Genomic DNA, 15437 nt, shown 5'->3' on the forward strand with positions numbered 1-15437 from the left:
TCCAAAGGTTACACATGAAAGACATGTACAAAATATGCTTTATGTTTTTGTTCCACAATGATGAACCGCAGGGGAAATGTTGAATGGTTTATTTAAATGTAAAGGTTCATCATTGTTCCACCTGATGTGTATGTCTTTAAGGGGCCAGAGCAAGGGCCAGAGTAAGATAACGAGACCCAGCTTTACAGCTGTGAAGCATAGCAGGTGCTGCTGAGTTGTATTTGATTAAGGTGTGTCAGCATTTGGGTGTAGTATATAAGGAGCAGCACCTAGCTCTCCCATTACCCTGGGGGATGGGTTGGTGGTTGGGTCTGGTTTGGTTGTTAATGTACTTAGTGTAAAAGGAGTTTTTGTTTTTCTTATTAAAACCTAGTTTAAGTTATTTTTGAGTCCTTTATTTTTTAATGCATGGTCTCCCCAGCAAGCTCTCTGCGCTACTAAACTGCAAACAGCCAACAGTGCCATGTGAAGAAGGACTTTTAAAAATCTGTCTTGAATCCTCCAACATTCAGCTTCATTGGATGGCCACAAGTTCTGGTATTAGACAGACAGAGAGAGAGAGAGAGAGAGAGAGAGAGAGAGAGAGAGAGAGAGAGAGAAACTGTTATCCACTTCCTTTATGCCATGCATAATTTTATAAACTTCTATCATGTCACCTCTTACTCGCATTTTCTCTAACCTAAAATGTTGGATGGGTTTATGGGAGTTCTAAGTTCCACAATACCTAGAGAGCAGTGGTTTTCAACCAGTGTGTCATGGCCCCCTGGGGTGCCTTGAAGGCTGGTCAGGGGTGCGGTGGGCAACCCTGGCCTCTGTCCCTCTTCCCTTCCCTCCCTCCTGTGATGCCCTCTTGCCTCTCTGCCTCCCCAAGGCTTGCGCAGCTGTTTGTTGCAGCAGCCCTGGCTATAAGCTCCCCAGGCGAATGGTGTGCCTCTGGGGCTGGCCAGGGGGTGCTTCCCCAGCCCCTGTGGCGCAGTGTAAGGAGGCATCTCTCTTTGGGGTGGGGGGGCAGCTCAGAGACCAGAGACAGCAGCTGCCCAGAGGACTCCCAGGGAGAGGGGAGAGGAGAGGAGGCTGAGGGAACACTCCACAGGGGAGGGTGTTCGAAAAAGGGTGAGAGGCTGCCAGCTCTGCAGGCAAGGGGGACATAAGTGGGCTCCTGAGCCCCACAGGGGAGCCGCAGAAAGAATGGAGTTGGTCGAGGGAGCCGTGGACTCAAAAAGGTTGAACACCTCTGCCTAGAGAGCATTAAGGTATCTTCCCAACCTAGAGCATTGCTGTGCATGACCTGAGATGCAGTTGTGACCTAACGCAAGTGACTCACCTAACAACATCTAGCAGGAAATTGACATAATGATTACTGGAACTAAATGGCTCGGGACCCCAGTACCTCACGGGCCACTTCTCCCCATATAAACCAACCTGGACCCTGTGATCATCCTCTGAGGGCATTCTTTGTGTGCCCCCTCCCATGAGAGGTCTGGAGGGTGGCAACCCAAGAACAGGCCTTTTCTGCAGTGGCCCCGTTTGTGGAATGCTCTCTCCAGGGAGCCTTACCTGGAGTCTTCTCTACATGTCTTTAGGCTCCAGGCAAAAACATTCCTATCATCCCATGCCTTTGGCTAATTAAACAATCTATAATGGTAGCTTCGGTTGCGAATAGGATCTGTTCCAGAGGTCTGGTCGGATCCCGAGGTTTCCACAACATGAGGACTGCTTCTGCACATGTGTGCGCAGCGAAACCCGGTAAAATACTTCCAGGTTTGCCATTTTCACATCCTGAATTTTATATAACCAGAGAGTTATATAACTGGAGGTACTACTGTATTGCCTTTTAAGATATTTGTTTGTTATTATGGTATGTATTTTGTGTTTTTATATTGTAAACTGCCCTGTGATCTTTGAATGAAGGTTTACAAATTTAATAAATAATAATAATACCAATAGGACTTCTCTCTGAGCCAGCCCAAAAAACCCAGATGCTGGAGGTATGAAATGCAATTGATTTCATAGCCTAATGAATTAAATTAGTTTACCTTTCTCAGTAACAAGCATCTGAGTTCACTAGTATTTACTAACATCAAGAAAATAATGTTGTGATCCTTTGTGGGAGCCCTTTCGGCATAAGCAACATCTGAAGACCAAATGGTTTTCCTTTCCACAAAGAGTCTTGCAGCACCTTAAAAACTAACACGCTGATTATGGCGTCACTTGTTATGGACAACAGCCCACTTCATCAGATACACAGAGAACTAATCTGAGATGCAGGTGAAATACAAGTGTTTGGGACCGGAGAATTGGGGAAATGGCTGAAGTGAACGAAATGCAGAAAAGTGCAGACTAATTGATGGTGCTAATCCATAAAACAGGTTGTTTTTTTTAAAAAAAGGTTTTTATTGAAAGATTTTCATGGATAACAAAGGTGCATACGCCTCTATTTTCAGTTCATACGATCCTATCTACAGGTCACTTAGATTTTGTGTGAGATGTTGTGTGAGATTTTGTGTGAGACACTGGCGCTGATCAACTACATAATCCCTTTCAAGCACGAAAAATCCTTTGTCTCTGTTCAGAACACAAGCAAAAGCACTGAAACTCATAATACCATAATAAGAGCCTTCTGGATCAAGCCAACGACCCATCTAGTCCAGCCTCCTGATCTCATAGTGGCCAACCAGATGCTCTTGTGTGAACCCCACAAGCAGGATCTGTGTACAAGAATACTCTCCCCTCCTGCGGTTTCCAGCAACAGCACACAACCTGCACCAGTTGGGTACCACCTCAAGCTACCTATGGCCTATCTCAATCCATTTTATCATGAAGTCCAGATCATATTGTGATGGAGGGGTGATAGCTGACCTAGAGCAGGGGGCTATTTTCTTCCCCTCCTGTCCCTTTCCCCCTCCTTTTGTATCATGTCTCTCTCTTTTTATTGCAAGCTGCCCTGGGGGCCCTCTTGGCTGAGGAGCAGGGTATGAATGTGTTTGGCTTCCATCTGTCTCGAGAGACAATGGAGTGCACCTCCGGGGTGAAGACAAACCACTGTGTTAGCAGCTCTGAGGTGACCTCCCCAGATGACAACACACTGATGTGGTCCAAAGGAAAGCAGAGCAAGATGTTTGGCACCGCTGGGCTGCATGAGTTGCTGGAAGGAGGCCTACAAGGCGCCATCCAACCATCCTAGGGATTTGTATAGTTTACTCCTGAGCCTTGCCTTGCCTTGTTTAGGACTAGAGCTTTCCTTCTCCTAGAAGGTCTACCTTCCTAGGTTGAGGAGCCCCACCTGCCCCTCACTTCCCTCTACAGCATATGCAGAAACAATCTTCTTGACTGGTGGACCCACTCTTGGTCTCATCTGTTCAATGCGTGAGAACCTTGTCTTCACATTCAGGGGAAATCCCTAACTCACTGAGGGTTTGAGAACCATCAGCTCTCCTCACCTGGTTTAGCCTGCCAGTCAAAGCCATTCCCAGGCTGTGGCTGCTGTCACATGCTGACAGCTTCCAGGAACCACAGGTGAGAAATGAGTGCAGGGTGGGGACCAAAGGCGGACAAACTACCTAAGAATGACATGTACCGCACCTGAGGCACTACTGCTCCCCAAAACCTCATACACCCCAAGGTACAAAAGTGCTAAGCAAATAAATGAATCCTTTTGGATTGCAAGAAGCAACTGTGTTGAAGGACCAGCCTGAGCTTCTTCCTGCTCCCATCCATTGGTGGGATGTGGGTTTTCCCATTTGGCAACGTGCACTTTGACCTGCTTTGGCCCAGAAGCTCTTGTGGCCATTGGAGGCTTGCAGAGCATTAGGAGATATGACTTATTCTGTGATGCAAGGAATGTAACTGTGCTCATGCTCAGCTGGATACATTCTTCATTCCTGCCTATCAGTGAGCATACACCCAAACACTAAAAAACCACAAAGTGTTTTTAAGACCATGCAAGCTTGATCTCAAACACACAAATGCCCTTTAGGTTTCCTTTTTAAATTTCCCGACCTGTGTCTGGACCATGTGAGGCTAATACTTGTTTACTAGAAATGTTGGCGCACCATCTGTCTCCTTCCCGAAAGCCTTTTTTGCATGAGGCTCAGGTTACAATTCTGTGCAAACTGGTCATCAAAACAACAAGAAAATCCAGCCTCCCTGTTGTAACCCATCTATTCCTCTCTTTTTCTTTTCCACCCCTAGGCTGGACAAACGTGTATCTCACTGACATTAAAATTAGTTTGGTGGATGGCTGCCTGTCCACTGTTTGGGACTTTTTAGTTCAGAAAAAAGATAAGTAAGAGGTGACAAGGTAAAAGTTTGTAAAATTATGCACAGCATGAAGAAAGTGGACAAAGAAAAGCTTTTCTCCCTCTCTCCTAATGCGAGAACTTGTGGACACTCAATGAAGCAGAATGTTGGAAGATTCAGGACAAACAAAAGAAAGTACAGTGGACGCTCGGCTTGCGAACGTGATCCATGCAGGAGGCACGTTCGCAACCCCCAGTGTCCGCAACCCGCAGTGCCGTGTCTGTGCATATGCGGGTTGTGATTTGGCGCTTCTGCGCATGGGCAAAGTGCGATTTAGCGCTTCTGCGCAAGCGCCGAAACCCGGAAGTAACCCGGAGTGCAACCCGAAATCGCACAACCCAAAGTGTCTGTAACCCAAGGTATGACTGTACATGTACATCTTCACAAAGCGCATAGTAAAACTATGGCACTCACTCCCACAGGAGGAGGCAGGGATGGCCACCAAAATTCATGGAAGAGAAGGTTATCAGGGGCTGCTAGCCACAATGGCTCTGCTTTGCTTCCATGGTCAAAGGCAATAAATGCCTCTGAATGCTGGGAGGGGGCCGCAGGAGGGAAGAGTGTTGCTCTTGTGCTCAGGGCCCACTTGCAGGTTTCCCCGCACGGGCATCTGGTTGTCCACTGTGAGAACAGGATGCTGCGCTATGTGGAATCTGATGCATTGCTTCTTTCAGAGACTTGCATAATCTTCAAAGACTTTCAGAGACTTATAAGACTTATGTTTATTTGGTTTTATGTTTTCAAGAGAATCCATTAAGAGTGCATATTTTGTGACTTTCAAAGATTCATAAGTTTTCTGTTTATGTGTTTTCATATATTTCATATTATATAAAAAGTGTATATTGATATCATTGTATTTGGTCATCGTGTTGCCTTGGATATTACTATATTCCATCTGACAGCCCTTCAGATATTTGAAGATGGCTATTGTCTCTCCTATCAGTCTTCTCTTCTCCAGGCTAAACACCCTCAACTCCCTCAACCTTTCCTCACAAGGCTTGGTTTCCAGACCCTTAATCACCCTGGCCGTCGTCCTCCACACACCTTCCAGCCTGTGAACATCCTTCTTAAACTGTGGCGCCCAGAACTGGACACAGGACTCCAGGTGTGGTCTGACCAAGGCAGAAGAGAGTGGTGCTATTACTTTCCATGATTTGGACCCTAGACTTCTGTTGATGCAGCCTAGAATAGCATTTTTTGCTGCTGCATCACAGTCTAGATTCATGTTAAGCGTGTGGTCCACCCAGACCCCTAGATCCTTATATTGCTGCTATAGCAGAATGATATATTAACCTGCTACAGCAGGGGGTTAGGTGAACCCTTTACCAATCAGGTGCTATCTAGATGTCTTCTACAACTCCCATCAGGCCCAGCCATTAAGGTCAATCCCAGGGACTGATGTCGCGGTTGTAGTCCACAGCACCTGGAGGGCACCAGGTTGGGGAAGGTTCCAATACTAACTCAGAAAATGTTATTCTGATAAGGCTACTCCCAGTTTAATCTGGGGTGGCAGCACCAGCAGCTTGAAGACCTTCGTGCAGAGCTAAAATATCTCTTCCACTCCCCCCCCCCACTTCCTTTTCTGAGCTGGCCATTTCATTTTGACTCATACTTTGACTTGCAAAACCTGCTGTAAGACAATATCAGCTACCTATACCAGCTGCCCGGTTTCACTAATTCATAAACAATAATATAAGTTTTCCACTCTCCACCTGTTGACACCTCTGCTTTGTTTTTCGTGGCCAATTAAAAATAAACACAGGGAGATTAGGTTTTACATGGGGGGGGCAGCTCCCTGCATTATACCCCCAAGGGTGGCCTCATCATCTCTTCTGGGAAAGCTTTAAAATTTATTAGATATTCCCCCTGTGCCCCCCCCACCTGCGATGGTTGCAAAAGAAAAAACAGGCAACCAGGCTGCCACCATCTCAGAGTTTGCTAGTGAGCCGGGCCTATTAAGCACCCTGTTCACATGTCTAAGAGGGACATGGGTGGCGCTGTGGGTTAAACCACAGAGCCTAGGACTTGCCGATCAGAAGGTCAGTGGTTCAAATCTCCGCGACAGGGTGAGCTCCCGTTGCTCGGTCCCTGCTCCTGCCCACCTAGCAGTTTGAAAGCACGTCAAAGTGCAAGTAGATAAATAGGTACCGCTCCATCGGGAAGGTAAACGGCGTTTCCGTGCGCTGCTCTGGTTTGCCAGAAGTGGCTTAGTCATGCTGGCCACATGACCCGGAAGCTGTACGCTGGCTCCCTCGGCTAATAAAGCGAGAAGAGCGCCGCAACCCCAGAGTCGTCCGCGACTGGACCTAATGGTCAGGGATCCCTTTATCCTTTACCTCACATGTCTAAAGAGTTGACCATGCATGGATGTGTTGCCATGGGACCAACTGGCTCTTTCAGCAGAGGGTAAGCCTTCCCCAGCAGACTTGGGAGCAAAAGGGAGAGAAATCTGACCCACGGGCCACAGTCTGCCACAATCTCCTGCTGAAGCCTTGTTGAAACACACTGGAGTAGCACAAGAGTGTGGTAGTTTGTGACTCCACAGGCACTGACCAACTGGTGCCTTCCATAGGAGAGTGTTTTCACAGTTGAACTTCTAGTGTAAGCTGGTGATAGCATTTGGATTTCTCCAAATCATAGCCCAAAATGTTTTCAGTGTGTCGTCCCTGCACTTTGAAACTCTCACAATCAGCTCACTGCTCACCCCTCCTGCACTGTGGGACAGAGAACTGGAGTGGAAATGTGCCAAAAAACCATAAGCCAACCATGAGCATGGGGCAATGTTGAGCCAGCCGGCCACGACTCCCAAGCCTCCCCTGAGCTGTCAAAATGAAGGGGGAAGGGGGAAGTTGGCACAGCTCCGCCCCTCCCCCCGACGGCTCGGGGTAGGCTTGGGAGTTGCGGGCGGCACGCAGAATGTCACCGCCTCAGTGATGACACCCATGGTGGGCCGCCTCCGCCGCCTTCCCTTCCTCTGCCCCTGGTGCTATGCACAGCCCAATGCAGCCCTTGAGGCCTTCTCTGAGGCTCTTGGCAACATTTGAACCCCCCCCCAGCCATTGCACTGCCTTCCCAATGTAAGTTGGGGGGAAGCTTAACTAAAGCCTTGTTAGGGCTCTAGGGCTCTGCCAGAGCCTGGTACCTCCTTCCCAAAGCTTGGTACCTCACTGAGCTTGCTTTGGGAAGGCAGTGCGAGGGCTGTGGGGCAGGGGCTCAAATTCTGGCATCACTCCTCCCCACCCCGGCATGACAAAGCAGTGTGTCTGTGCGCTCTTGTGCTCCACGGGGTATGAAAAGTTGGGCTTCCCTCATCAAGGTGGTGTTCTGGGATTGTGATGACCCCTCTTGCTGGTTTGGGTGAGTGACACGTTTGTGTGCATGTAGAAGCTTCTGGCGTTTGTGTGGTCAGAATGTAGCTTATTGCCAATGCACCCACTTTGGACCTCTGCAACCTCCGCCACTGGCAAGTAGCCCCTGGAAGATTGCCTTGGTCTGAAAGAGTCTCCCCACTCCTGGACTAGAGATCTTAGCACTTGCAGGAGAATGATTGGCTGAAGGGCACACAAGGCAGTGCTGGATCTTGTCCTCAAGGGCCCAACAACCACATCTGTGCCCCCAGCATCGACCACGTTTGCCAGTTGATGGTATGATAAATGGTCCCTCACCCTAAAGAAAGGAAGCACATGTGTGACTTTTGGAAATGAAATCACTATTTATTCTGACCATTCCCTTCACTCCCAACACCCTCTCCGCCCCATAGCAGAAACACACACTCTCACACACTCATCTGAGTGGAGGTCAAAAGGAAAACACTTTATATCCCCCACAAAAAATTCCCAGACCTATTATTCTAAGGCATGTATACACCACAGGTTTAAAAGAGATTGGACTGGTTCTGCAGTTCTATTGACAAGCTGGAAGGTGTGCAGAGGGCGGCGAAAGATGTGATCAAGTGTGTCTGGAAGCCAAGCCTTATGAGGAACAGTTGAAGGAGCTGGGTATGTTTAGCCCAGAGAAGAGGAGAGTGAGAAGAGATACGATAGCCATCTTCAAATATCTTAAGAGCTGTCACACAGAAGAAGGAGCAAACTTGTTTTCTCCTGCCATGGAGGGTAGGACTCGAACCAATGGCTTCAAGTTACAAGAAAGAAGATTACAACTAAACATCAGGAAGAACTTTCTGAGAGTAAGAGCTGTTTGACACTGGAATGGTCTCCCACGAGAGGTTGTGGACTTTCCTTCCTTGGAGATTTTGAAGCAGAGGGTGGATGGCCATCGGTCTTGCATGCTTTACTGATGTTCCTGCATTGCAAGGGGTTGGGCTACATGACCCTTGGAGTCCCCTACGACTTCATGGTTCTGCAATTCTCTATTTTCCTCTAGAGATTTTAGGGAATGATGTTTGGGAACTGGCTCCAGGGGGTGAAAGATACAATTGGAACCCATGGCATATCATGAAGCAGACATAAATCTGCATATAATGTGTTGTGCTGGTTTTTATGTCTAGACAACTGGGACGTTAACAGGACAAGTGGCTGAGGAGCTCCGCAACAGTGCCCAGCCCTCCTAGAAAGCAAAGTAAAACAAATAAAAATCAAAGTTGAAAGCAGGAGGAGCAGGTGATTTGGGCTATGTGTCATAAGGAGAAAGCTCTTGGCACCCAACCACATCCCTGTATTACGTGTTTTACTGCCACGTGTGATGGGCCAAAATGACCTTGGAAGAAGAAGGTGGGAGGGAAAGAGGAAGCCGGCTGGGCAGAGGGCAGGCAGACCACAAAAGGCTTTTCATTTCTCCCAGTAAACTGTACTTTTAATTCTCCTCTCTGAACCTAACCCTCCACAATACATTTCCAGGTGTGTGATGAGCAGGGATGCTGTTCTGTTCTCTCCATTCCTCCCCACCAGCCAGCCATAGTCTACCACCACTCCTTGCCACTTGCCACTGGCTGGACCACAGCCAAGCCAAGGAGCAGCCCCTGCCCTCTGCCCCCGATGCTCATCCTAGAGCTCATCCAATGGCCCCTTCTCCTTTGCAAGCACAACGGCGTCCTCTCCACCGCCAGGAACCCGGAAGGCCACGTAGGGACACCTCTTCACATTGAGGCATACCAGTTTCTGGAGTGAGGCCGTGTTCACCAGCTGGAAGCCAGCCTCACCACCGAAGGTGCTGGGCTTCCAGTACTCTGGGGAGCAGATGGGGTTCCCGAAAAGACCCTTCAAGGAGAATGGGGCCCCGATCTCCACCATGCTCTCGCCGAAAATCGAGTTGTGCTGGCTCTTCTCCACCAGCAGACCTGGGTAGAACTCAAGGGCGTCAATGTCTCTGTAGAGGGCCTCCAGTTTGGCAGCAGTTTCTTCTTCACCTGAGAGAAGGAGAGAGAGAGAGGAAGAACTGAATATGGAAGATTTAGGGCAGACAAAGGTCCTCCTTCACACAGCGCATGGTTAATCTATGGGACTCCTTCCTGCAGGAGACAGTAGCAGCCACCACCATGGGTGGTTTTGAAAGAGGATTGCCCTGGCCTCCTCCATGAATTTGTCCAATTAATGGCTCCCAGCCTTGATTGCTCAGCTCTTCCTCCACAGTTGGGAGGCAGAAATGCTTCCAAATCTCAATTGCTATAAACTACGGGAGGGAAGCTGAGGCTCCAGTACTTTGGCCACCTCATGAGAAGAGAAGACTCCCTGGAAAAGCCCCTGATGTTGGGAAAGATGGAGGGCACAAGGAGAAGGGGACGACAGCGGATGAGATGGTTGGACTGTGTTCTTGAAGCTACCAGCATGAGTTTGACTAAACTGCGGGAGGCAGTGGAAGACAGGAGGGCCTGGCGTGCTCTGGTCCATGGGGTCACGAAGAGTCGGACACGACTAAACGACTAAACAACAAAATGGGAGGGAAGAGTTGCTCTTGTGCTTGGTTCTGCTTACGGGTTTCCCATTGGAGAATCTGGTTGACCACTGTTAGAATGAAATGCTGGGCTAGATGGGCCATGGGCCTGATCCAGCGGGGCTCCCCTTCTGCTCAAAAGTGGGCCGTGACTCTGTATTTCATTTACAGTCATACCTCATGTTACATTTGCTTCATGATACGTTTTTTCAGGTTGCGTCCCGCAGCGACCCGGAAGTACTGGGAAGGGTTACTTCTGGGTTTCGCCACTCGCGCATGCGCAGACGCACAAAATGACGTCACGCACATCCGCAGAAGCGACGAATCGGAACCCGTGCGTGCGCAGACGCAGGTTGTGTTCCTTTCAGGTTACTAACGTGGCTCCGGAACGGATCCAGTTCGCAACCAGAGGTACCACGGTATTTCAAAAATTATATCTCATTTTTCTTCAAGGTGCTCAAGAAGACACAAAGGCTCTCTTCCTCCCCGTGTTATTTTCACAACAGACAATTTTCCTCTTCCGCCTCATCCCCCCACCTCATTCCTGCCCCTCAGCTTCAGAGGTAGACTGCCTCTGAATATGGACTTTCCGCTTAACTACTCTGGCTCCTCCCCCTCACTGGACTGAGCCTCTAAGGCTAAGTCGTCATCCCTGCAGTGATGCATCTTGTGGCAGTGAGTTCTGTATGCTGTGGGGTAGGGATGTCTGGGACCTCAGGGTGAAAGGTGAGTGATACATTCAAATATAATAATTAATAAACAGTTCTGAATCTTCTACGTGTCCATTTCAGTGGACAACACTGAATTCAAGCACTCTAGGAAAAACAGGCTCTACTCTACGCATACCCTTTCAGAAACCAACATCTCCCTTCACCCTCTACCACTCCCCCTCCCCAAATTAAAACACCAATACACACACACACACACACACCACACACACTTTTTAGCCTTTTCCTCACAGGGAAACACAATGGCCTTTGCAGGGTGGGGGGTGGCATCTAAAGTGCCCCACATGGTGACCCCTCTGGGAGCCCCCTCCCCTCATTCCGGCAGGTTGCCTGCCCTACCTGTCAGCTCCTGGAAGGAGGTGTAGGGCTTCATGCCAAACCTCTTCCGATACTCGTTGAAGGACTGGAGGCGCAGCAGCCTTGACTCCTCAATGACTCCAATGGCCACTTTAAGAAGCTGCTTGTGGATGTTTGGTACCCCACCAATCTGAAAAGCCAATGGAGAGGCTTGGTTAGCAGGAGGGGAGGGGCCAAGCCACCTAGATTTCCCACCCACCCTTGAGAAGTTCCCGTTTGCATGCAATCATAAGTAATTTGTTGAGATGGTTGGGCCTGCAGACCATCCGTTGGGAGGGCAGGGGTCAAAATCCAAATCCCACTTCTGACACCAAAGTTGCTTCCACAGCCGCAGGACTGAGGCTCTGCTTTTCTACAGTCAGCAGGAAGGGTAATTAAAATGGTGGTTTGGGGCAGCACTTAATATAGCAGTGTGATCCCATTAAGTCTCTCCCTGGGACCATGACCCTTCTGCAATGTCTACTCACATGTAAGTCTCCTTCAGTTAAGGGTCCCCTGCAATGTTAATAAGTTCTTTCACTGCAGGCCTTGCCATGTCCTTCAACAAGGCTGAGGGATTTGTGGTGAACTGCCCCATGATTAGTCAGTTCCTGTTCCCCATTAGTGGCTTTAATTACCATTCATTGTTTACTTCTCCCCTCTTCTTTCTTTATGGAGCTATAATTTTCCTTCTCTTAAGGTGCAGCTGATCACAAATCCCTCAGCTACACTGAACAGGAAACAATAAAATAGCCTGTGAGCAGGAAAACTTTGAATGAGCAGTAACTCTTAAAATCCTCAGCCATCCAGGCATTTATATGAAAATAGCCTTTTATGGGAGGGAGGGGAAGAAAGAGGCCACAAATCAGCATTGCAAAAAAACAAAGAAAGACAACAACAAATGCACTGTTCAAACCCTTATCCAGACTCTCTGCAATAGTGGTTCCCAAGTGGGTGCTATCACCCCCTGGGGAAGGATTACCTAGTGGGGTGCTAAGAGGCAAGGGTGCGCTGGAGGTGGGTGCCTCTGAGCGTGCCAAGTGTTTACTTACCATTGTCCAGGTTACACCTTCCTAAAGCAAAACACCTTCCTCACTTTATATTTAAAGTTCTACTGCTCCTCTCATTGTCAAATCTGTTTCCTTTGTTTACGTTTGTTTAGCTAATTACTGGCAACAGCTATTTATTTTCTGATAAGTTAGTGACCATGAATCTGTGGTAGGTGAAGAGTGTGTATGTGTACAGTGTTTTTTTTCTTTTTAAAAAATGTTTAGGGGTCCTCTTTTCCCTCCTCATACTGAAATACTGCTCCTCAATGAGGCCAAACTTAGATTCACAAAGCATCCCCCTGCATCCCCCAGAAAAAAGCACTGTGTGTGTGTGTGTGTGTGTGTGTGTGTGTGTATGAATGATTCCTGCTAAGCGATTTTAAACCAGGTATTGGGAAACTGGTTTCACTTCAGCAAGCGCATCTGTCACATTGAGAATTTATCAAACAGTGAAATAGTTACTAAAGGTGGTATCTAAGTCTCTTGCTAAGCTGATTATCACTGGATCAAGTTCATCACTTCTGTTGACTTAATTACACTAAATAGTTTTAATTTGCTTTTCAACAAATGTGTCCTTAACTGTCACTGTTTTGAATTTTATCGTGTTGGTATCTTCCACAGTGGAACCACAGTAAACCACTATTCTGAATACAGTCATACCTCGGGTTAAATAGGCTTCAGGTTGAGCGTTTTCAGGTTACGCTGTGTGGCGACCCGGAAGTAACGGAATGCGTTACTTCCGGGTTTCGCCACTTGCGCATGCGCATACGCTAAAAATGATGTCATGTGCATGCACGAAAGCGGTGAATTGCGACCTGCGCACATGCAAACGCGCAGGTGCGGGTTGCGTTCACTTCAGGATGCGAACGGGGCTCCAGAACGGATCCTGTTTGCATCCAGAGGTATGACTGTAATACTTTTTATAGGGTAGGGGGACACTGGGGCAAATTTGCAAAATCAGGAGGCAGTGGCCCAGAAAAGCTGGGGAACCACTGATCTATTAGAACTAAAAGCCGACAGTTGCAGCTGGCATGGTATGGCTACTTGAGGTATGTCAGTTCCCTAGGTTTGCTTGCTTTCCTATCCTGGTGGACCAAGAACCATCCTGCTCCTCAAGATTGGCTTGGCCCTTTGGGATGGGTGTGGCCAATGCACCCACCTGCCCAGCTTGCTGCCTGGAGAAGGCATCTACAAGGGCCTCCACTCCATAGTCCATCAGCATAGTGGTGTTGTAGACAAACTGGTTGTAGCTGTACTCTTGATCCTGGATCTTAAAGGTATCTGGCATCAGTGGATGCCAATGGTAGAGCTGGTTGAATTCCACTGCAATGCGGTTCCGGTACTGGAACTGGACTCCAAAGAGGAGTTCTGGGTCGAACTTCAGCTGTAGGAAGTAGCCACTCAGATGCTGGACATAGTCCTCAATGACGATCTTGATGGTCTCACCTGGGAAGAGCAGAGGGAGGGAGTCAACGGGTGAGGATGCAGACAACTGAGCTCTTGATCCAAGAATGTAAGAGGAGGCCATTGGATCAGGCCAAAGTGGCCCCATCTAGCCCAGCATCCTGTCCTTCCAGTGGCCACCAGATGCCCAATGGGAATCCAGCAAACAGGATTCAAGCACAGGAGCCCTCTCCCCTTCCTGTGGTTTCCAGCTTCCGGTTTTCAGGAGCACTGCTGCTCCTAACTGCAGAGGCAGAGCACAACCATCATAGCTAGAAGCAATTGACAGCCCTCTCCTCCATGAATTTGTCTATCCCTTTTTTAACCGATCTAGGTCGGTGGCTATCGCTGCCTTCTGTAGTTCCATAGTTTAACTATATGGTGCATGAAGAAGGACTTTGTCTGTCCTGAATCTTCCAACACTCAGCTTCACTGGATGTCCCAGAGTTCTAGTGCTAGGGCATGAAAAGGCAGGGCATGAATAAATATATTATTATTACTATTATGTGTGGGGGGGGGGGGAGAGACTTTTCTCTCTCCACTTTTTCCATGCTAGGCCTAACATTGTACAGTGGTACCTCAGGTTACAGATGCTTCAGGTTACAGATGCTTCAGGTTACAGACTCTGCTAACCCAGAAACAGGTAAAGAACTTTGCTTCAGGATGAGAACAGAAATTGCACAGCAGCAGCACGGCGGCAGCATGAGGCCCCATTAGCTAAAGTGGTACTTCAGGTTAAGAACAGTTTCAGGTTAAGAATGGACCTCTGGAACGAATTAAGTTCTTAACCCGAGGTACCACTGTATACTTCTATTATGTCACTCACCTTCTTTTAAACCAAAAAGCCACAAACATCTCACTTTGCCAATCCCACCTAAGCCCTGAAGATAATAAGGGCTTGGTGGTCCACTCCACAACAAAGTTTTTAACATACAAACATCAATCTGCAAGGTGGTATTATCATGCTGGACTTTGGAGCTGTACCAGCTTCTTAATCTGTCCAAACAGGTCAAGAATCCAGGAAATCTGATGCTTATGTGCTTTTTTAAATACTGGTGCTAAAACAGTCGAGCTTCACAGATTTCGCCTCTCTTGTTCCTTTGGTGGTGGACTCCACTGGAGGTTTTTCAACAGAAGTTGGGTGGCCCTCTGTCAGGGATTCTTTAGCTGAGATTCCTGAATTGCAGGGGGTTGGACGATATGATCTATGTGTGTGTGTGTGGAATATCTTTCCAATGCTACCAAGTCTATAATTTTCAAATGCAAATTGTTTCCTCATTAATTGGAGAATGAATGAGTGTGTGCGTGCGTGTGTGTCTGTGTGGAGGAAATAACACTGGAAGAATGTTGGCATGGCGCTTGGTTGGAACACCCTACTGCCCTGTTGCCCTCCCCCACAGCCCTCCCCCCTCACACACCAATAAGAATGAGCCTTGCGGTCTGGAACAGCTGCTCATCATCCCAGGTGGGGTGAATCTGCTTGAGAAGGTCACAGACGCGGTTATGCTCGCGGAGCCAAATGGTGGCGTACATCATGAGTCCCGGGAGCAGGCCAAACACCTCCTGGCCCACAGCCAGCTGCTTTTCTGCTGGGATGTGCTTTGGGTAGATCATGTGCACGGGGGCGTCCAGTACCGTCGGGGGATAAATTTCCCCTTTCACCACCTAGGGAGGTGAGAGAGGAAGGGTGCTC

At 48.3% G+C, this 15437-nt stretch overlaps 2 protein-coding genes across 4 annotated transcripts in view; one reads left to right on the forward strand and one right to left on the reverse strand.

Moving 5' to 3' along the window:
• The window catches only part of ZBTB26 (zinc finger and BTB domain containing 26), a 165875-nt gene that overhangs the window by 99227 nt on the left and 51211 nt on the right, over positions 1-15437 (forward strand). The gene's annotated exons all lie outside the window — the stretch shown is intronic.
• PTGS1 (prostaglandin-endoperoxide synthase 1) overlaps positions 7988-15437 on the reverse strand; it is a 50967-nt gene continuing 43517 nt past the window's right edge. Inside the window, exons 8-11 of the mRNA XM_053373287.1 lie at positions 15163-15409; positions 13461-13747; positions 11256-11403; positions 7988-9664 (exon numbers count right to left, since the gene is read on the reverse strand). Of these exons, the coding sequence (XP_053229262.1) occupies positions 9303-9664; positions 11256-11403; positions 13461-13747; positions 15163-15409 (1044 nt within the window). The 3' untranslated portion in view covers positions 7988-9302. The remainder of the gene's footprint in view (positions 9665-11255; positions 11404-13460; positions 13748-15162; positions 15410-15437) is intronic.

Source organism: Podarcis raffonei, chromosome Z (genome assembly GCF_027172205.1).
Source record: "Podarcis raffonei isolate rPodRaf1 chromosome Z, rPodRaf1.pri, whole genome shotgun sequence".
NCBI lineage: Eukaryota > Metazoa > Chordata > Lepidosauria > Squamata > Lacertidae > Podarcis > Podarcis raffonei.